Source organism: Pleurodeles waltl, chromosome 11, assembly GCF_031143425.1.
Source record: "Pleurodeles waltl isolate 20211129_DDA chromosome 11, aPleWal1.hap1.20221129, whole genome shotgun sequence".
NCBI classification, from domain to species: Eukaryota; Metazoa; Chordata; class Amphibia; order Caudata; family Salamandridae; genus Pleurodeles; species Pleurodeles waltl.
Genome location: NC_090450.1, coordinates 698,005,323 through 698,029,359, shown reverse-complemented (window position 1 = coordinate 698,029,359; position 24,037 = coordinate 698,005,323). Strand labels below are relative to the sequence as shown.

The following is a 24,037-nucleotide window of genomic DNA, read 5'->3' as shown; positions in this document are numbered from 1 at the left end:
ATTAGTTCTCGAGAGCCTCAATGGGCATTCCTAGCTGAATTTCTTAAGAAGGACTAGTGAACGGGCAAAAGTGAGCAAAAAGGCAACACACATTTTACAAGGATTAGTCTTATCCATTGCTAAACTTGTTTTACAAATCTCTAACTCCTGTATGCTTTATTATGCCTTTGATTACACTACGGGCTTTTGTGGGACAGTGCATCTCTTTTCTAATCAAAAAGTGTTATAAATGTACTTGGTAATGTGTTCATCTCTGCAAGAGGCACACAGTCTTACATTTGGTAAGTGTGGCTACATGTATTGCCATGCACACCTTGGTAACATTTATCTGGACTTCACAATGAGATTGTTACCTATGGGCTTACAGTACCCCGGGAAACACTGCTTTTAGTGAGATATTAATGTCCAAAGTCTTTGCAATTTATTTAGATGGGTGCTGGGCAAAGATATGCTAGTACAATTATGGAACAGACGTTAACTTCTGTTATGAAAATGTCTGTCTACTTGGCAAAGTTAAAATAATCTACTCTATTTGGCATATGGTTCTTTCATCAATCAACCCATAAATCTTTGGAAGTGAAACAATTTACTTACACTGCAATTCATTTGTCTAGGCACAATCTGCTTGAAAAAAACCCAGCAGCTTTTATGGTAAGATCCACGCTCTGACAAAACAAGGTATATCTGGTGCTTTTATGGTCCACAGGCTACAGACTCCAGTGGGGAAACAATCTCTGTAGCTATTGTTTGCGTATTGATTTGTACAGTTGTAAAAGTCTTACCATATAGCATTTATTTGGTTAATTATGGTTGCATCTCCCATAATGGGTTGCTTAGAACACTCAACAGTGCTATTCCACTTACACTCAACAGTGCTATTCCACTAACACTCAGCAATGCCATCTTCAGAAAATCCTTCCAATCATATGCCTTTCTTAAAGGGAACATGCTATGCATACTTAACCTTCAAGGTACAACATTAATTGTGGCTGGTAAAAGGGATAAAAATGCTGTCTAGGTAACAGTCTGAATGGCTCAGGCAGTGGACATCTGACCACCCAGCTCATTGAAAAACAGCATAGTCCATTGGCACACTAAGCCATACACATAACATACTTGGTTAGATTGTAAGCTGGATCCAACTCATTTTACTTACATGTTAAGCAACACAAAACTTTACTAAACTAGGCACCTAACACATCCCTACTAACCCTACGTAACCCAACACAACCAAACAACTGCAAACAACTGGTTGAAGAGAATCCTAGAAATGTAAGAGTGCACCTACATTAAAAGGGATTTGATGCCATATTAATGGTGTAAGGTGCTACACAAAATGGTGATATGGAAACATAACAAAACAGAAGATAACATTATCTTATCTCTTTGAAACAGGGGACAGCTGCTACCCAAATCCACCAAGAAGGCTACTGCTCCTTCTATGATGAATGTGGCAAGAACCCAGAAATCACAAACAGTCTGATTACCCCCATTGTGCCCTGTGTCTCTAACACCCCTGCAAGAAGGATTGAGGGTTTCCACCTGAACAAGTTGAAGACCATCTGCCCCATGCTCTATGTCAATGATAATGACACATATGCTTGCTGTTCTTACAAGCAACTGGAGAGCATTGAGAAAAGCTTTGCACTTTCCAAGGTCATCCTAAGCCGATGCCCATCATGTGCTGAGAACTTTGCCAACATTTATTGCCAGAATACTTGCAGTCCAAACCAGAGCCAATTTATCAATGTCACTAGAACTTTCCAAAGCAACAGTACAGGCACACCTACCGATGCAGCTCTGAGTTACCAGTGCTATTACAAGAAGGCCTTTGCTGAAGAATCTTTTAACTCTTGTAAAAATGTGCGGATGCCAGCTACCGGTGGGTATGCCATTGCAGCCATGTGTGGCAAGTATGGTTCAGAATTCTGCAACAGCCAAAGATGGCTTGATTTTCAAGGGGACACGAGCAATGGGCTGGCCCCATTGGATATTGACTTTAAATTGATACAAGACAACACCCCCACTGATGACGGTATTATTCCACATTACAGTAAGGTTTGGAAATGCAATGAGAGCACCAGCATTGAGGGAAATCCTTGTTCATGCCAGGACTGTATTGAGACCTGTCCACAAATCTCACCACCACCCGACGCAGATCAGCCTTTTCAAATTGGCACCAAGGATGGAGTCCTAGTGATTTGCCTAATTGTGTTCTTTTTGCTGACAGTGATCTTCCTGGGGTTTCTATTTGGAAAATGCATCAACAGATGCAAACAACCAAAAGAGGAGGAAACTAAATTGCCCCAAGTCAGGAAGGAGGACATCACATGTTCTGAAAAGTTGAGCCTGAGCACTGATAAGTTTTTGGGCAAGATGTTCAGGAAATGGGGGACATTGGTTGCTTCCTACCCAAAGACTATTATCCTTCTGTCATGTGTTTTTGTGGTCGTCCTCTCGTTTGGGATGATTTTCATTGAGTTGACTACTGACCCTGTGGAGCTCTGGTCAGCACCAAACAGTAGAGCTCGGCGGGAGAAAGACTTCCATGATGCCAACTTTGGACCCTTCTTTCGGACAAACCAGCTTATCATCACAGTGGCAAACCATTCCAGTTATAAGTACAATTCTCTCTTCTTTGGCCAGCAGAACTTCAGCAGCATTTTGTCTAAGGACATCTTGCTAGAGGTGTTTGACCTGCAGACACGTCTCCAAAATATTGCAGTCTGGTCCAGCAAGCACAATAAGAGTATAGCACTGAAAGATGTCTGCTATGCCCCACTAAACCCTACTAACCCCAGTAGTACAGACTGCTGTGTGAACAGCCTCATGCAATATTTCCAGAACAACAAGACTAGGTTTGAGCTCATTGTGCAACAGACCATTTCAGGTCAGAGGGGCACCGTTGACTGGAGGGACCATTTCCTGTACTGTGTCAAGTGAGTAATGTTCCATTATGTATTAAACTGAAATGTGGTGAACTCCAAATAAATATCAAGAAATATTATAAATTATATATCAAAATGTAGCTAAGTTGTTTGAAACCAGGGGTATGACTTTTTGAGTTCAAGCACAGCTTGTCAAATCCGGGCTATGCCATCCTTTGGGGTTGATAACAAGAATCAAATTCGGGAACCTAATCCTCTGGTATTTAGAACAACTTAGAAAAAACAATACACCCCCCCCCCATTTTGGGTATTACACTTCAAATTTGGTATTATGTTATGTTACTTTTTCGCATAGCTCACTTCTGACACTGTCCTCAACCTATAGGATTCCATGGACTTTCCTGAAAATGCTTTCTAAGTGATGTTAACTTTCTTGTCGACATAATTGTTGTTCATCATTGTTTTCGTTTCATTTCAGTTAAACACAAAAAACAGAGCACTCTCACAGTAAATGACCAACTGATTCACATAAATCATTACAGAGCATTATCACTTTGTGAGTTTGTCTTCACTCCACCCATGTGCTATTTGTAATTCATCAAAATTGATCCCACCATACATGCCATGTTTTATATTTATATACACAACCACGCACTTTGTAGGTATTTGTTTCCACTGCGATGCAAGGGTCCTTTCTCTGCAACCATTAACCAACTGTAAGGAGTGCAGCATCCATCCCATGCCTGGCAATCTCACACTTTGCCACCAACAAACTAGTTGCAACCCGGGCTTCTGCCCCCTCCCTTTAAATGCACAAAACAGCTAGTCTGCAGATAGGTTCCAAAGCAAACTCTGTTGTTTCACTTTGTGTTTTATAAATCTTCGACCAATATTGAATGATCACAGCGCAAGCCATATCATGTGAAAGAATTCACTCTGGCCATGTGCCATGTGTTTAATAGGGTCATAGTGTGGTCTGTGAAAAAAATGAACTGTAATAGCCCCAATTTAGCAGAGATGACCAGCCGTCTTGCAGCCATAGTGGTTTCCAACCACTCATCCTCAAGGGGACCTACATCCGCCTATCATTTAACCCTCAAACGTGTCAAATGGTCTGCGGACTCACCACTAGTGATATATGTGCTTTTTGTCAAGTAGTTCTATCATAGTCTTGGGTTCCAATGGGTTAAATTCTGGAACCACTTTCAGTAAGTGGTTGTGTTAGAGGAGTATGTGGTGGAGTTGCAGGTAAAATCGAGACTTGTGCAAAGCAAAGCCCTCAGTTAGCTGCACAAGCATTTTGGTATGGCCTCCTGCCCAAATGTGCCTTACTTTTGAGATAGCAATCTGTTACCAACTCTCATTTTGCAGTGTAGTTGCAGGATTATTCTACCTTCCAAATCAGGACTTGTCGGCCAGAACAGCAAGTTGCCCACTTTGCCACCACATTCATTGATCTTTTGTTCAGTGGCCAAGTTCAGCTAGAGCTGCGGCGCTCCTCCATTGCTGTCATGAGCCATCTAAAGGACAAGCCACCTCAAGAGTGGGAAGCCCACTTTCAAGGGTAAAGATTTGCACTTCAAGGGTGTCACAGACTATGCATGCAAATCCACTGACATTGACACTGACATTGAAGTATGCCATCACTGCCACACTAAGCTTAACAGAGAAGCCTGCTTCATTGAGCCACCAAACGCTAAAACACCAGCCCTCCAACGTTTACAGGAATGCCCCTACGATGTAGCTCCACCGGGGAGTGTTCGGACAAGCGTCTCAAAAGTACCCTAACCCCTATATCTTTCAAACATCAGTCGTTGGCATAAAAAAGAGATTGAGGTGTGAGAAAAAGGAGTAGAGTGTGAGAAAAAGATGTACTGTCTGTTGCTCATGAGGGTGCCACTTTCTCCATACATCACATAAACCCAACCAGCTGGCCCAAGTAGGGAGGCATTACAGTTTGGCCATTGTCCTGCCACTGAATATGCCCAAAGTCAGATTTATCATTGCATTGAATTCCTTAACCAGTATAGGTGAACGTGTAGGAGCCTGTGCCAGCAGATTGTCAAGGGCAGTTAGGGAGGACTCGTGTCAATGCCACGGGAATGTAAACACTAACAGCAGACCATGGACCAGGTTTGTCCCTCTGGTCCCGTGATCATTATAGTGCTACCTAATGGATCTGTGTAGGCCGCAGAGAGGGGCAGCAGGAACTATCTACAAAGAAAGATGCTGTGTCCTCTTGCTCCCCCTTGAGTAACCTGCATGATGGATTCAAATGTCTCCATATAGGCCCAGAAAGTTACAATTATTATTCAGGAGGTTGGTCTCCTGCATCAGGGGCTAAACTGTTGGCATGATTTAGAACCGCCATCGTCTTGAATTTGTTAAGTCAGTTAATATTCCATGACAAGAATGCGGTACTACATCTCTATGAATTCAGGTGTCATGGTGGGTAAAAGTATAGTGCAGCAAAGGGGAAGTTGTTGCAGCTGAACAGTTTAAACCAGAGCAACACATATCATATCCCTCTAACTCGGTGCAACAAGCAACCCTGATCCATCATCCACCTACCCTACACTTTCGGAACTGTAGCTGTCACCCTGTAGCTTAACTTCCATCCACTGAAAACGAAAACGGCAGCAACATGGATAGATAAGTAACTCGAAGAGGGCAGAACACAAGCCAGTTGTCAAATCAGCCAAATACCCTCTTTGCTTGGGAGAGGCCCTTCCTCCTACTCCCCTTTCTAGCCCTGACCAGTGTTTTACTAAACTGTGGAACTTCAAGGAGCATAATGAGAACATTGCCAACCAGTAAGAAAATACTTTGGCCTGGGGAAGCCTCTGGAGGGGTATGGTAAAGAAAGCAGAGGGGACGTCCAGCACCGTGAAGTACCTAGCTGCGGGCGGGATTCTGTCAGTATGGTAGCAGGGCTAGGTACCACAGAAAAGGATGGTAATAAATCTTGTTAAGGCACAGAGATCCTAGGAGATGCTTCCCCTGATGAATAGCCTTTAGCCACGCTTGGGAGAGAAGCATATATTTAATCTATATAATTCGCAATTTAACCTTGACATTATAAAATGTTTTCCTCTGCTGTTGCACGAGGGCAGTATAATCTGGAAAAATCACCATTATGGTCTTAGGAGGACCATTTGCTGGATATGAGCCACCTTAAGAATAGCATCCCTATCCAGCTAATGGAGTAGTTTTAGGATTATTGGGACCAGTGGAGTGGGGGAGGGAGTGCTCACATGGAAGTTGCTTGGGCCTTGCTAAGAGTGCAATGCACCCTTCCAAAACACAAAACAGCGTGACAGACCTTGTTCTGGGACTCAAGATTTAAACCATTTGGGGGGCAAATGTGCCAGTTGTGGCCCTTCGATGCCCACAAGGCACAAACGGTGCGTTGTTTTCTCCAGGAGTCGTGTGATGTCCAACTTGAGAGATCGCAGATTGTCTTCCACTGTGGAGGCACAGCTCTGTACCATCATCATGTGGTCTGCTACATTACTTAGTCTTGACACAGCTTGAAAACCTTTACGTCAACACCATCAATCCTCTTCTCTAAGGCCTCACAGGAGTTGGAAACAGCCTGCAGGATTGCAACTATAAAGGCACTAACTCATCTTCCTGACCTGGTCCTCAGGTTGCTATCCAACCCTAGCCTGGTGAAGTGGTCAATCATGGCCTTTGAGGAGGCCTTCACCCCACCGCCCTTTCCACAGTTGTTCTTTTGGTCTACTCCAGGCTCCTTTTTGTGGCATCACGCACACTGCTGAGCCTCCCACTGCATTTCTCTAAGACTGTGGCTGGCCAAATCGCCTCATCATGGGCTCACTTCATATTCCCGCACAGGAGTTGGCTCAACAACCACAACTTTGGATGGCCACTCCACCTCCACTTCTGAAAGTTATATATTCACCTTTGCTTACACAATGGTACCCCCGCAAGCTCAATAACCAAATCATGGGCCCATCATGGGGTGGGAGGTCAAGGGAAGAAGATGGGGCAGAGCAGCACCAAATCTTTTGCCCCACTCTGGGAGCGCTCAACTCTGTGACCAATCGCACCCATTGAGATTTATGCGAGAAACTGTTCCACTGAGGGAGGCTTCTTCAGTGTCCTTAAGTGACCTCAGAGTGTCAGCAAGCCTCAGTCCAACAGGCTTCCAGTTAGCACAAGGATCTATGCCAGGCACTCTCCCTTTCTCACCCTGTGGCCTGCAGTCCCAGCCGGGGTGCCACCATCCCCCTCACGCGAGTACAGCCAGGAGGAGAGTAAGTGAGGTGGACAGGAGCACATCTAGAGGCAAGGCAGCCTAGCAGGCCAGTAGTCACGGGACAGCCTCCTTGGTCAGCCCCATGCTCAGAGTCCCAATCCAGAAACAGTCCCTCCAGCCATCTGCCTCTTTCGGTTCAGGGTAGCCCTGTCTGAGCCTCTGCTCTCTAACCTTCAGTGGCCTTCATAGCAGTTAGCCTCTGGGTCCCAGAACTCCAGCCGCAACATCACTGATCATCCTCTAGTGGCCCTCCTCACCTTCTCATCTGGCCTACCTGCAGGTGGAATTAGCATGGGACCAGAAGTATATCTGGAGGGGCAAGAGCAGGTGCCACCGGGGGTCCCACCACTGCAGGCCTGAACTGTGGGCCAGGAATATCCCTCCAGGAGCTGCAAGGAAGTCCTCTGGGTCGCCCCACTATCAATGACAGGATTTGCGCACCTCCCAGCTCCATGCAGCTTACAAGGAGTTTAGGCCGCAGCTTGTTGCTGTGTAGCGGGAGGGCCACCAATAGTCAGGATTTTGACTGTGCTAGCCCCAGGATTTGGGGAACCAGGCACAATTACCAGTTGGCAGGATAACTGCAGGATTTAGGAAGGATTAGTTGGGTTATGATGGAATCTCACATAAACATATCCGCCATCTTTGGTGGTTAAGCTATGCCCCGCCCTTTCAGACATATTTGACAGAAAGCAGTCAACTTGTCTCCATGTGTGTGTGCTTCCCAGTTTCTCCCTGCCTCTGTGCCTTCTAGTTAGAAATGGAGAAACAGCCAAAGCAGGGAAGACCTTGCCTCCTTCAGAGCGGTCACCACCAACGCATAAAGAACGCGAAAAAAACGCACTCCGGAAACGCATCAACTCCTCAACTCACAACACGAAGGAACTCTTCATGGTTATCAACAAATTCACCAATCCCCTTTCCGAAGCCAATAGTATCCCCCGTCTCAAGACCCCTTCTTCCACAGCAAGATCAAGGACATTTATGACAGCGTCCTCCCAGAGAACCGATCCAGCATCAGAACCAACCAACGACAACCCCCCCCCACAGAACCCACCCAAACCTTCCAGAGCTGGTCTACTTTCACTACTGAGGAAACAGAAAGCATCATGATCAGCACTCACTCTGGAGCCCCCACAGACCCCTGCCCCCACCACATCTACATCAGAGCCAGCACATCCATCGCCCCCCAGCTTCACAAGACAATGTACTGCTCAATTAACACAGCCACTTTTCCCAAAGACTGGAAACACGCTGAGGTACGCCCCTCCTGAAGAAACCTTTGGCTGACCCATCAGAGCTAAAGAATTTCTGGGCCATCTCGCTGTTACCCTACCTGGCCAAAGTACTGGAAAAGGCCATCAAATCACAGCTGCGGCGGCAATTCATCGAGGACAACTCACTGGACACCTCCTAGTCCGGGTTCCGCAGAAACCACAGCACAAAGACAGATCTTCTTGCAGCCACTGACGACTTCTGCACACTCCTAGAACGCGGCCACACCGCAGCACTCATAATCCTCAACCTCTCAGCAGCCTTTGACACGGTCTTCCACAGCACCTCATGCACCAGACTCCACGATGCAGAAATCTGTGGAAAAGCCCTAAAATGAATCCACTACTTCATCTCCGGCCCCATTCGCAGCCATCGTCAGAGGCCACGGAATGAACATCATGTCATACGCCGATGACACACAACTCATCATATCCCTTACTGAAAATCCAGACAGGGCCAAGAGGAACTTCCACACAGGAATGGAAGCCGTCGCCGCCTGGATGAGAGAAAGCTGCCTCAAGCTCAACTCGGACAAGACCGAGGTCATCATCTTCGAAAACTCTACCTCCGCCTGGGAAGACTCCTGGTGGCCCACATCTCTCAGTGCCCTGCCTTCTCCGACTGACCACGCCCGCAACCTAGGAATCATCCTTGACTCCTCCTTATCAATGACCCGACAGATAAACATGGTCACCTCCTCCTGCTGGCACATACTCCATAAACTACAAAAGGTTTTTAAATGGATCCCAGTAGACTGCTGCAGGACAGTCACCCACCCCTTAGTCACAAGCATGCTCGACTACGGCAACGCCCTCCATGCCGGCACCACAACAAAAAACATCAGAAAGCTACAACTCATCCGAAACTCCGCCTCCGGACTAGCCCTGAACCTCGCCCACAGGAACATATCTCCCAACACCTGAGGACCCTCCACTGGCTCCCAGTGGAGAAACAAATCATCTTCAAGCTACTCACCCACACCTACAAAGCCATTCACAACATCTGACCGGCCTACCTAAACCACTGTGACTCCTTCCACAACCCCACCAGACCCCTCCGCTCCACCCAGCAAGCACTGGCCACCATCCCACGCATACGGAAAGGCACCGCCGGAGGAAGGTCCTTCACCTTCCTCACAGCAAAGAGCTGGAACAACCTACCCCTGCACCTCAGACAAAGCCCATCGCTCACCATCTTCAGGAAAAACCTCAGCACATGGCTCTTCGAATGAGGCTCTGTCTCCTTCCCCCACTCCCCTACCCCAGCACCTTGAGACACTCATTGGTGAGTAGTTGCACTCTATAAAAACTGATTGATAGTTACCCCCACTTTTTGGCTGGTGTCAGTGTGTTCTGACTGTAGTACGCTGGGATCTTGCTAACCAGGACCTCAGAGTCAGTGTTCTCTCACCTAAATTTAGTTGGGAAGCAACTTTTATACCCAACAATTGGCATACTGGTGTACCCCTGAAAGTCTCTAGTATATGGTACTTAGGTATCTAGGGCATTAGTACACTAGGGTGTACCCAATGGGCTGCAACATGTATTATACCACCCCTGGAAGCCCATAGAAACTGTGTCTACAGGCCTGCCATTGCAGCCTGTGTGAAATGGTGTATGCACCTTTCACTCCAGATATAAGTTTGACCTTATATCTTGGTCACTTCACTCTGTAGCTGTAAGTCATTCCTAAGGTAGGGCCTTCAGCCCAAGGGCAGGGTGCATGGTTCTAAGTGTGAGGGTACCCCTGCATGAGCAGAGATACCCCTAAAACCCCAGACCTCATTTTCTAGGATTTGTAAGTGCAAGGAAGCCATTTTAAGATATGTAATGGACACTGGTCATCACGAGATGTCCAACTACATAATGGCTTCACCAAATCTAGTCGTGTTTGGTATCAAATATGTTGGAAATATTCAACTACAGAGATTGCAGTGTTAGTTGCATTATACCATATACTGTGGGGGTTCTTTAGAGGATCCCCCCATGTCTGCTTGGAAAGCCTTCAGGGTCTGCATGCAAGCCAGTGCTGCCGCCGAACCCAGACACTGTTCTGCCCTCCTGCCGCTGAGCCTAACTCAGGCAGGGGAAGGCAGAACAAAGAATTTCCTGTAAAGAAGAGGTGTTACCACTTCTCCTATAGAAATAGATGTCTCTGGGCTATGGTGGGAGTACTCTTGAGCGCCACCAGACTGCTTTGAAGGGCACATTTGATGCACTCCTCGCATAAACTAGTTTACTCCAGTGCAGGAGACCCCAGCTCCCGCTCTGGCATGAAACCACACAAAGGCCAGGGGAGTGACCACCCTCCTGTCCATCTCCTCCCCTAGGGAGGTGTCCAGAGCTCTGCCAGGTGGCCACTTGATTCTGCCATCTGGGAAATAAGATGAGCAGAGCCCCCTGGGAGTGTCTGACTTGTCAGTCCACCAGATTAGTGTCCCTAGAATTGTCTGCAAGACTCTTCTGCAAGACACTTCTGCCACCTGGACTCTGGAACTGCTGCTGGACTATGCTGGGAACCAAGACAAGACTGCAACTAGTAGGAGGTCTCCTACTGCAACTTTGTCCCAGTGCATTGCAGGGACTCTGCAGCCTCTCTGGCTGTGCATCCTCCAGAGTCACAAGGACTTTGCTTGCACTTAGGATAGAAAGAAAGAATCTCCCTTGGTGTGAAGGAGTCACTCCCCTGCATCCGCATGCACCTCAACGTTGAGGACTGGTTTGTGGATCCTGCTGTCCCATGGAGTCTTCAAGGCTCTGCAACACAGGTGGTGGTTCTGTGGCTCTCCAGAGGTCTGAACTGTCTTCTTTGCATCTGAGAAGACTGGTCCCTCGTGGAGCTCCTTGGCCGGAACCCCTGTGCATATTGTTTGTTTGTCATTACCACAGCTTGTTGGCTCTTCAGTCCAAAGACCTCCTAGCTCCAAGAAGTCCCAGCCTCCAGCATCACCCAGCCCCAAGAACAACGTCCTCCCCGTATAGCTGAGGCCTCGTGCGACTCCCTGTGCCTGCTGCCAGAGGGTCCTCCTGTAGTCACCAATAACTCCTGCTGGCTCTCCTGCTTGCTGAGAGCTAGCTCTGACTTACCTACCAAAGTTTAAGTTCCTTAGACCTTGATGGTCACCAAATCCTGCAACACTTTGTGCAGCACTTTCTTGCATTTGCCAAGGCTTGTTGGTGCCCTGCTGACCCCCTTGTAATTTGGCGACCGGTGTGGGATAAATTGTGGATGACTCCTGGGATCTTCCTGCATCACCTGGACACCACAGCTGCACTTCCACAACAAATGTCCCTCAGGAAGGCATCTTCAAAAAGGGTGGGTGTTGCCCTCCTGCACCCCCTGGGCATCTCCGGGTGGTCGGGACTGTGTCCCCTCTTTCCTTAGGTCCTCTTCATATGAAATCCAGTCCTGGGTTCCACCAACCTGGTTCATGGGTCACGACAGCAGCTGGATAACTGAGGTCCCCATTGACTCCAACGGGAGGTTCAGACACAACTTCACCCCTCTGCACCTAGGCTCCCTGGTGTAGGTAGTCCACATCTCTGGATATCCACAGCTGGGGACACTTTTGAACCTCCCTTGTTTCAACAGGTTTCCTCAGGGTCCTCTGGGAAGGGTCTTGGAACATGAAAACTCTAACTGTGACTTCCTCATGTTATCCTACGGACACTGACCCAGGGTAACATCTTTGCACGCGGACGCCTGGGGAATCCTAGCTACCTTCCTTTAGTGTTTTAGTGCTTCACCAGTCCTGAAGGTCCTTGGGTGGTAGTCTTGGTTGGTATTGACTTTTACATCCCAATTTTTTCAGTATATGGTTTGGCCTCCCCACAGGTGCCCATGTTATTTTATGTCTTTACTTACCTGTTTCTAAATATATTTTTTTGTGTATTTATCTCCGGTTTGAGATATACCTAAGTCTACTTAGTGCCTGTGTTTTAATAAATAATACATTATTTTTCTAATACTGGTATGGTTCCTTTTTGTGTGTACTTCACTGACTGACATATGTAGTATTTGCAATTACTTTACCCTTCTTGATAAGCCTTAGCTGCTCTCTGCAACTTCTCTTTGAGAGCTCTGGTTATCTGGAACCAATTACACTATCACTAAGGGTTGCCTGGATTCAGTGCAAGTGGCCTCACCTATAGGTTTACACCATATATTGAGCCAACCTCCTACACACTTCCTGTTGTCAGAGCCTCCCATTGATATTGGCTCCCGATGTCTGTCTCCCAGAATCCTTGCCTCCTTTTTTCTGCCTTTGTGACTGTCTTCCCATGTCCATGTCTCATGTAGATCTGTGTCTCTCAAAGTACATGATACTATATCCATATTAGTGTATATCCATGTCTCACCAGTGCCTCCCCATGACTTTGCAGGCCTGTGCCTTCCCATTTCTTGCTGTATCTCCCTGTGTCTCTTCATCTTCTTTTCTTCCAGGGCCCATATCTCCACAGTGTCAGGTCTGTGCTTAACACTGTATCCCCTTGCACATGTACCCAGTGTGCATGTCTCTATAGTATCTTCATCTTCCCAGTATTTCTGTTACCAAGTATCTCCACAGTATGTATCCCATGTCCCTGGGTTTCCACACACGTCCCCAGTGTCTCTATTCCTCCAATGTCTTGTGCTGCCTCTGTGTTTGCTTCTATTGAGTGGCCATGTCTCCCACTGTTTCTCTCTTTTATGTGTCTGAGTCCTGGTCTCCATAGTACTGCCTTTATACGGGTGTAACTGTTTGACAGAGCTGTCAGGAGACCGCTGTATGCACCAGGATTGGTGTTCATATCAGGTGTAAACTGGCCACGGCGAACAGATAGAGCAGCTGCCAACAGCTTAAGATGTCACAGTGTAGGTGCAATACAGGTGTTAAGGGATGCAAGGGCCCCTGAGAGCACATGCAGTGCAGCTGCCTTGGGTGCAGAAACAGCATAGTTGCCATGGGTACAGGTGAAATGCAGGTGCCATTAGGTGCAGGACGTGGGTGCTGGTGTAAGTGCAGAGAGGTTTGGAGTAATAACAGCAACCTCATCTCCTGTGTATGTTGCTCTTAATCCTTCATAGGTAATGGCAATGACTGCTGGTGTCAGCACCCAGCATCGCCTGAGCCAATCAGCTAGAACCTCCTCAGTGCCTCCACCCCTTCCTCTACTCAGTGGCGTAGCTTGCAGTGGCGGCTGGTGATTCCAAAAAGTGGTGGGGCGGAAGTCCATACACAGAATTACACCATGCAGTTGAGGAAACCTGATACCCGATTTTCTCAGGGAGCGTCTGAACACCCATATTCAATGTCTCACCCATTCACACAGACCCACCAAACCACTCATTGAGTGACCGGCAATTACACTCATAAAAGGTTACACTGAGTGGCCTTGTTAGTGCTTGTTTTCTCCTCCCTGCAGATCACATCTCGGTGCCCACTGCCAGAACAATAAGCACATATATCCTGCAATGGAGATAAAACAACCACATGTAGTTGTGGCAGTAAAGAGTTTTTCACTGACCCCATTAGTACTGCAGAGAAGACAGCAGTTAGAAAGGAAAAGAAAAAGAAACGAGAGAAGAAACATATTTTTACTTCTTTCTCCAAACCTACTCGTGCAGTTTTTTTGAGGCCTCTGCTGATCTGTTCCTCTTTCTCATAAAGGTTACGTTACACCACATTACACCACATCTTTGTTCGTATTTGACATTTTTACAGCTTTTCATGTGGTAGTCACAGAGACAAACACATCCTGTTTCAATCCTTTCTGATCTTCACTAAACTAAGACCTCCAGCATGAACGTTTGTAAATCTCTCACCTCAAATACAGTGTTTTTTCAGTCACATTTATACTGTATGACAAATGTTCCAGGCCCTTTACTGCTTCAGAAGTAAAACTCTCCTCTTTTTTTTCCTAAGTTGCACAGGATGGGATCTCGGCTTTTCACACATGCTGGCATGCTGTGCTGAGCATGAATGTACTCAGAAATACACTAAATCAAGCGTGAACTGTGAAACTTCATGAACTCACCCTTCCTCGACTCGTCACAGGGTGGGGTTTGGTCAGTGAAGCTTGCTGGCTCCACCTCACCCTGTGACGAGGTGTGAAAGGGTGGGGTAACTGCTGTGAGTGGAATGCAAACTTGCAGAGCCCGGGCTTGAAAGCTGAACGCCCGACGGTGTTTTTAATGGGCTCTCTGGATGAAGGAGGGGAAATAAAAGCAACGTCACGGCGCTGCGAGGAAAAACCAGGGCTGTGCGTGGATAAGCCCTGCTAGTGCTGAATCCGGCACATTCTCACAAAGGGGCACCCCTTGCGAAAATGCCTCGTAATGCAACCTCGTCGTTTTATTTCTGTTTAGTGAAGCTTTCATTCTACGAAGCTATGAAAGCAAAGGGGGCGTAGCCCCTGCGCCCATACGCAGGAGCCGCTGCTGGTAGCTTGGTCAGTAAGATTGGAGGGTGGGCGGTGTGAGCTTTAGATATCCCGACAATCATGCTGGCATATAATGTTAAAATACATTATACAGGATTCATGAGAGGGGCTTAAGAGGCCGTGGAAAGGGAGAGTTATGCAGATTAGTAGGAATACTAAGTGAGAGAGACACAATATTTTGTAAAATAACATTGTGTAGGGCTTTTAAAATAGCGATGAGAGTGCTTGTGTGTTTTTGTCAGTGTATCCATGGAAAGATCCAAGGTGAAATCTGACAGACATCTCACCATACCTGACTGAAACCACCTGTACCCCAACTATTTGGCAGAACATACATTAGGGGGGGTGTAACATAGAAACACCAAAGCTGAAGCTATGCCCCTGCTTCTACTCGGTGCTGAAATTGCACACGTGTCACACTGATGTGACTCTTTTTAAAAGGTGTAACTAGTCAGTCTTTCTAGAGTAGCATTGTGAGCGCTCCAGAGGCAGTCTGGCAGATTAAGAAGTCTCAAGACTAGCCAGGGATTCAGAGCTGTTGAAGAATTGTCATGAGTTTTTGGAGACTGACTGGACCTCAGTCTAAGGCAAGGGTCTTCAAACCGGAGGACAGGCCCTCACAAGCGGGGCCTTAAATGATCCCAGTGGGGGTGGAAGCCTCTGGCCAAAAGAAGCATTATGCTCCTAAGAGTGCTTTGTTTTAAGGGGAAAAATGAATGCCATTAAACCGCTCTTAATGGGCCATAACTAACATCTCTTGCCATTTATGACTTAGCTGAGAGTATGTGTCAAAAGGGAAGGGACTCCAAATACTCTTCAAAACCTCTCACCCCCATTTCTAATAATGACACTGTGAATACTTTTATAGGTTAGTAAGGCCTGCCTGACCAGTAGTAAGTCTGGCAATCATGTATTTGATTTCAATTTTTAAAGCGGTAACAGAACTTAACTGCAATGTTTAAATAAATCTAGACATATTTAAACATTGGCAACTTAAGATAATAATTATGAAAAATTCTGAGGGGGGTCTGATGATTTATTTTTTTACACTTTGGGGGGCTGTATGGAGGGGGGCAGCATTAAAACTTTTGAAGTCCACACGTTTAAGTTTACCAGAAGAGCCTGTGTTATCAACGACTTAGGGTTCTAGTCAAGTGCTATCCTTTTACAAATGTCTTCATATGTGTTAGTCCAACTTACTTAGACGAAATGAACCAAGGTTAGAATTCCCAGAAGCTCTTTGTTTTAGAAAAGCTCCAGTTTGGAAAATGACGCCCCTAGTTATATAACGCCAATTTGTAAGCTTAGACTTGTCTTACTAGCCTATCACAGGCTGTGATCTCAGCATTACTAAAATGGCAATCACAGATAATTGAAACCAGAAAGTGCATGTAAATGCTGAAGGTAACAATTTATGAGGGCATTTGCATGATTCATAGGTTACCAGAAAATCCCATGATTGACATGACACACTACTCCACTTCTAGGTTTTCTTTAAACATAATGCATTCTGTGACTCGTACCACTGATACACTTCAACTGGTTCAATTAAAATAACTCATCTCAAAGCAATAACTTGTAAACAGAGAAGCCCTTCTTGGACTGCTGTGATCTAGTGACATGGAATCTTAGCAATCTAGATAAAAAAATAACACATTACTGAATGGTTTCGAAACCCCATCCAAAATAGTACAGATACTAGTGTCCTTTCCTTGAATTCTAAAAATATGTTGTTTTTAAGTCTAGCAACACATAGTTTTTTTTGTTTGCAAGACTACATATCATCAGATCTTAAAAGAAAATACCTTAAAAAGTAGGGCGATGAAGTGGCAATTGGCTCAGCCATTTATGCCATTAGCTTTCAAGTGTTTCCATACTTTGCCATTGCTTTGATAAGATGTCCATTACACTCATGGCATTTCGAGGCTGGTTACCTTGTTCCACTGTGTACCCATTACGTTTTGGTGGTGGGACATCAAGTAGTCCTCCTGTTAGACTTTGTCATGTTGGAGCTATGTGGTCTTTGGGCTATCCTAGCCTACAGTATCTCATGTTCCTCCCCACATTTCCTGTCCAGACCTGACTGTGGAGCTTCGAGGATTCCACGCTGCAACCCTACTGTCCTCAGACCCTGAAATGAGACACAGCGTTGTTTGTTCATGCATTTACTTTGCTGACATGCCAACATTTGAGCATACTGGCCCTTTGTCAAAAGTATCTACTATGTAGTTCTTGCTGTGTGTGTCTTTTAAGATCACCACTTCATCTTCTGACACTCTTCTTCGAGAGCACAGCTTTATTTGACTAAAGCAGTTTTTTTCAGCAAAGGGGCCCTGCTCTCAGTATCCGTAATGTTTTGCCTCAAGCTATTGCTTCATTATGAAATTTATTTTCTAAAGCATCTGTGCGCAACAGCAACATAACCCAACTGTGAACAGAAGCTCCCCTAACAAAAAGCCAGACTTATTTACTTTGGAAATGCTTGATATGTAAGGAAATCTAGTGATAATTGGTGTCATGTAATCACTGTTTCCCTCTAGTGAAGAACATTTCTCAGGAGTGAATGTAGCCATCAGTGCTGGCAAAATTGTGCGCATATTATTAAAATAGATGACATACACCACTTTTCACCTTTTGGAAATTTCCATGGAAAAGGCTCAGCTTTCCCAGATTTCCCCCCTAGAAAAACGTGCATTGACAGGGTCTCAAGGGAGTGACCTATTGTCTTTGTCAATGGTTCTCAGCTGTGCTTTACAGCATTCCCAATGCTGTATCGTGTAGATAAATAAAAAAAATAAAAACCTAGGACGTGGCCAGCTGCTTCATTTTGTAGGCTTGTGCACCACACTTGAGCATGCCTTCAAAATGAAGTAGCAACATATTTTTTTTCTTTTAGTTTGACTATCAGAGTGAGAGCTGCAAATAAAAAGAAAAAAGTCTGAAAGTGTTTTTTAGGCATGCTTGGGGGGGCTAACATGGAGGGTGTGAGTGGGGGTGGAGAGGAGGGACATTAACAGGGTTGGTAGGAGAAGCAACAAGCAAAAGAGAAGGAGGGCATGGGTGAGGGGAAGCAATACAGGAGACTAGGGGATGGAGGCGACACAGAGGATGGGGTGAGAAGAAACAACAAGTGAGAAAGCATCATGGAACGGGCAGGGAGAAGCACATGGGCAAGAAAGCAATGGCGGGAGGACGCCAGAGAGAGGGAGCGCAACCGAGTGGAGTGGGGAGAAGCACTTGGGTGACAGGGAGCAACATGGAGTGCAGAGTAAGGGAAGTACATAAGGGAGACCACTTGAAAATACATGCACTTTAATGGCGTGCTTAACCAAAAAGTAAAAAATAGTATTGCTTGTAAAGCAAGCAGGGGGGGGGGGCAGAGGCCAGGCACTCAAAAGAGATGGCAAAGACGCTATACTTCATAGGGTCAAACCCAAGACTGACAATTTGGGACATGAATAAGAAACAGGCAAAAAGAGTGACAGGAAAGCCAGCCAGTGGTAAGCAATGGACTGGCTACAAACCCCTGTATATTTTTTGTAAGCACACAATATGTATTTCACAACTAAACAGTACCACTGTATGATAGGCTCTATCTAAATAAGGGATATGACAATAAAAGAGTATGCACCACCTGTAACTTTTACTTCTAATTTCATAAAGGTTAGGATTCTTAATCAAGAAAACATAAAACTTATTTGAAGTTAAAAAAAGTGTTACTGTTGACAGTGTAATAAAATGCTTTGTAGCTTGGCTTGGCAAAGCACTCCGTTTTAAGTAAAAATAGGCATAGCTAATTAAAAAGGCATATATGTTATTTGGAGGTAAACAAAAAATGTAAACTTTAAATGATATAGCTGTAGTTTGCACGACACTCTATTTTAAGTAATAAGCAGGCAAGACATTCCCGCCTAATGTAATCCTATTTGGAGAAAAGAAAACCATACATTTTCTGGGTTGAAGAAAATAAAGTTATTACTCAACCTTATCAATGACATTCGACATGCATGTCGATTCCAAATGCAATTTGTGCTGCAAGGATAGCAGTGGAGATCTACAGTGATGTGCCTACACTGTTAGTGTTCTGCAGTGTTTATTTTGAGCTAGTAGCTACAGGTGGGGGCCATCAGCACTTATTATTGGGGACTGGCACTTATTTTTCATCCACTGACTTTGACCTTGCGCAAGAGAGTGAAAGACACATATGGGGGCAACAAGGTGGGAGTCGAAAAAGCAGCGACAAAGGGAGAAAGAGGAAACCTGCAAGAATGAAATAAAGGGGCAGGGCAGTTTGGTGGTGGATTAAAGAGACATCAAGAATCAAGAATGTGCAACCTTGGTATTCGATACACTGATATGCAATAGAGCGGGCCGCGGGTGTCCGAGAAAAACTTTGGGCCCCAGCACTATTCTTGTACAAATTAAGCACTTATTATTTGGATTGGGATATTTTTAACACTGCTACACCCCTCCCACTCCCCAAAATGCAGCACAGACTTGTCAGTGCAGTGGAGACCAACAGTGGTTTGTATGTTTTTAGGTTACCTTATACGTTGCTTTCTATAACTGAACCTCAGTGGTCATCATACATAGCTTGGAAACATTTCCCACAATAGCAAAAAATCAAACTCTTCACCCTTTCAAACCACACACACTTCACAGTGTAGCATGCTATCTGTAGCGTCCGCCTTAGCCTGGGTACGTGCCAGTGAATATGCCACACACAAAACTATGTAGTACACATCTTTATTCATCTGTGTGTAACCGTGAACTCAACATTCTAAACCACTTCACCATGTTCTAACAGCTAAATCATCACTCTATAGTCTTTCAAGAGCCAAAAGGGTTCCATCGTTCACACTCACACAACACTACATCTTCCCCTCTGTTAAATAAAAAAATAAAAAAATTTACAAACATATGCACAATCATAGCTTTTCAATAAGCCTTCTGAGCCCTTTGATGACTCATCCAGATTGTGTCTTCGGAAACTGGGACTGAGCAACAGGAGTGTCCATGATCTGCGTTGGCGATTCAGGAGCAACAGCAGTCAGTGGTTTTCCAATTGTCTTTTCTGAAACAGTCTCTAAGTTGACATCCGTATCTGACAAGCGATGAGCCACATGTCTGAAATGCAAGGAATCCTGTGTGATGGATTTCCCAGGACATTGGTCAGTCACCATGTGTTCTTTACTGGTTGCAACATGGAATGGCTCAGCATCAAATAAAGCATCAGATTTATGTTTTCTTGGCTGGCGGATGAGCACTCAATCACCTCTTGTGAAAACAATATCTTTTGCATGTGGTCTCTTTTCGGCATAGCCCTTCATTTTCTTTTTATGATCCAAGTGCTTTGTATGGGTTTCTTAAGCAGTTCTTGATCTTGTATTGATCTACCGAGGTAACTTTATTGTCAGTGCTCTCCTGAACATCAGTGTTGCAGGGCTTTCACCTGTGGTCGAGTGAGGAGTTAAACTGTATGCTCTTAAGGTAGTTTTCAAGATAGTCTTGATGTAGAGCTTTTATAATAGAGCACATTGAAGAGCTTTTTTTAGTGTACTCATGAAACATTCAACAAGGCCACTAGCCTTTGGCCAAAGAGGTGTGCTCTTCTAATTCTTCACAGTAAGCATATTGAAAAAGCTTCTGAATTCTCGACTGCTGAAAGGCGGGCCATTGTCAGATTTTTAAATTGCAGGAATGGCACATGTCGCAAAGATGCCATCTAATCTCTTGATGACTCTTTCCTTAGTGATAGATTAGAGATCTTCTATTAATGGAAAGCAGAAGTATTCATCCACAATCACCATCAGGTGATGTCCATTGTCAAGTGAGCTGAAAAAGTCAACAGCAATTCTTTCCCATGCATGCTTTGGCAACATTTAAGGGAAGGATGTTAGTTCTGTGATTGATGTGGAATAATCTTGACTCATTGCTGTGACAATTTGTTCCAACAAAATGGCAGCTAGTGTTTGATTTCACTATGAAGGTTATGTAGGCCTCAGCTGTCTTAGATGGGGTACCCTGACACTGTGTACGCACTCTTTTTAGGCAGGGTTTTGATCTTTTCCTGGATGATGCATAATTGTGTAGTTGTACTCCTGTAATCGTAAGACCCACGATGCATGTGTGGAGGAATCTTGGCTTTTGGATTGCCAAAGATGGTTAGCAATGCTTGATGATCTGTCACGAGCGTGAAAGGTTTTCCACAAAGGAACATATGGAAATGTTCACAAGTCCACACCACTGCTAAACTCTCTTTTTCAGGTTGTGAATAAGCACGTTCAGGCCCTCATTATGACTTCGGCAGTCTTTTTCAAAGTCCGCCGAAGCCGCTGCAATCAACAGACTGCCAGTGCTTGAGGTCTGCTGACTACCATATTAGGAGACCTGAAAGGACTTCTGCCCATTTACGGGTGGAAATCTGCCTCTGTTGGCCTGGCTGATGGAGTTGAAGAGGTGTTTCCACCACCAGCACTACCATGGCAACAAGACACCACCCACCATATTACGATACGTAATACGGCGTGGCGGAGTCCTGTCGGTGATGCAGTGCTGGCGGTGGTAAACGCCAGGACCCATCCCCTCCTGAACAAGCTCTTCTCTGGAAAAGGTAAGTTGATCATCCGCAAAGGGGTGGGGTTTGGGGGTTTGGATGCATGTGTGGTTTGTGCATGTATGTGTGCCTGAAAGGGTTTGCATGTGTGTATGTATGCGTGCGTGGAGGCTGTGTGTGTCTGCATTTATGCGGATGGGCTAGGGGGTGTCGGGGTGCAAGTGCTTGTGTGTTTGTATGCAGAGGGGTGGGGGTATCTGTCTGAGTGCGTGTATGTGTGCGAATGGGGGTTCTGGATGTATGAATGCAGTTGGGGTGTGTGTCTGAATGTATGTGCAGGGGAGGGTGTGTGTGTTGGGGTGTGAGTAATGTAGATGTGTGTATTCGGATGCATATGCTTGGGGGTGCATGTGTGCAAGTCTGTGAGTGAGTGGGGGTGTCTGTGCAAGTTTCTGGATGAGGGTGTGTGTGCTTATGCCGAGGGGGGAGTGCGCTCCATGATGTCATGCTTAAGTAACTATTTGAGTTCCTTTTCAACAGCTTCTTGTAAATGAAATGCAGTCCTTCTGTGTTTTTGAGAAACAGGACAGACATCCTCATTAATAAGCCATTGGACTTTCATAGCCTTAAGATTTCCTAATCCATGAAACTAGAAAGAGAACTGACTTGCTATTTTGTGATGAGCATTCATATTGTAGTTCACTGAGATCAGTCCCATATAAGCAGCTGTGCTGAAATTGAGTAACCAAGCACTTGACCCTTTACCTTGAAGTACGTGAATGGGCGCTTGCACTATTGTTTTCTTGTGTTTCATAGTTTCTAAGAATGAACCTTTGCTTTTCAAGGGTTTCGATGCAGCCCAGATATGCACTTTGGTTTTTGATGGTTTCGTTTGTGGCAATGGAGATAGTTAATTATATTTCTGCTCAGGCATAATGTTATTTATGCTCCACTCTCGATGATGGAAGATATTAAACAACTATTTATTTTCAGTGTAAGCTTCGGACAGTGTTTAAATGACTTGGGTTCTTTTTCATGTCGACTTTTCTTTGACTAGTATTTTTCTTCACATGCGGCCAGTCCAACATGTGCAAATTTTCCTGAGATAAACATTGACATTGCTCAATCATCTTCACTTTCTCTTGATACTGACACTGACAAACGTTTTGATGATGATTTAGATGACAATCAACTTCGTTTGGTGTTGATTTGTCACAACTGATATTGTTGTTTGGCCTTGTAGGCGTGCATTGAGTGTTGCTTCTGGAATGTTCGGTCAGCCACTTTGTTTTCTCATCGTGACGCACCTACTTTTTCCTTCACTTTGCAGACCATGACAAAATGGTTCTCTTTACCGCAGCCTTTGCATATCTGTCCAATAATGGGACATTTACCTTCGTGTGGAAAGGGTAATCCGCATCTGAAACACAACTTCTTTTCCACAGAAACATCACTGCTTGTACTTCTGCTTTGTGTTTCGGCTTGCTTTTCATATTCATGACTGACTAACTTTGGGCACCTCCAGCTTCCATGTCAGCAGCTTGTCAATCAACACGCTAATCAGCTATGGCAGCCATGAGAACTTGCTCCACACTAAGAGCTTCTCTCAGCATTCGTCATCCGAATGAATCTGACAGGCATCCATCAATAACTCTGATACGTATTGCACCATCGTCATTAAATTAATTGAATCTACGGTGTTTGATGAGCGTACCCAGTCTCTCAACAAATTTGACTATGGTTTCACAAACTCCTTGTCGGTCTTGACTGAAAAAGTACCTTTTGTAATCAACATTCGGCACTGGATTGAACTTGAAATTGAAGGCTTCTTGAATTTGACAGTACATAACTTCATCAGCTCGTGGCATTTTCTTTATGACTTCTTTTACACCATCACCAGCAAGATTCTTCAGTTACTTGATCATCTTTTCGTTAACTGTTTCTTTTAGCGCATCAATTAAATCATCAAATGTCTCTATCCAGACAGCCGATCTATCGCCAATATTTTGTTTTTTGGTGGTATCAAAGGGTGGTGGTGGTTTCAAGAAGGTGGCAGCACTATAACTGTTCACGGGATTGGTTGACACTGCAACTAAAGCTCTCTCCTTCTGTCGGCCTTTTTTGAATTTGTTCATGCAGAATATCTCTGAGGCCTTGTGAAGTGCTGGCTTCTGGGTCATCTTGAAATGTCTGTGGAACAGTGACCTCTTTCTTGTTCTTCATTGGAGCACTTCCCTTCCTGGAGACTTCTGGAGTTGTGCTGAGCCTCCACCCAGCAGCTTTAGTGGTGTGTGGCTTCAGGTAAAGGAAAGCTCAGTAAGCACAACCCCTGTGCTTCTTCCTGGGTTTCTTTGTCTACCGCTGAGGTTGTAGAGCTTTTCTTCTTAAAGCTCATGAAAGTGTAACTACAGTGTGCTTTGTTATCAACTGGTCTGTCAGCTCGTGCTCTTTTGTGTATCTGTTTTGGCCGCCTTAAGCAATATCACTCCATGCACTGTATAACTCTATATTGCATAGTAGTGCTGTACCTTTCAGCTTGTAGCTTCTTAGCCTTTGATGCATAGACTTCCCAGTGAAACTTTCTTTATCTTCAAAGGCTTCACACTGGCTGGAG

At 45.1% G+C, this 24,037-nt stretch overlaps 1 protein-coding gene across 1 annotated transcript in view; it reads left to right on the top strand.

The window, feature by feature from the left end:
- Positions 1-24,037, top strand: part of NPC1L1 (NPC1 like intracellular cholesterol transporter 1) — a 211,489-nt gene that overhangs the window by 65,267 nt on the left and 122,185 nt on the right. Inside the window, exon 2 of the mRNA XM_069214262.1 lies at positions 1,396-2,939. Within this exon, the coding sequence (XP_069070363.1) occupies positions 1,396-2,939 (1,544 nt within the window). The remainder of the gene's footprint in view (positions 1-1,395; positions 2,940-24,037) is intronic.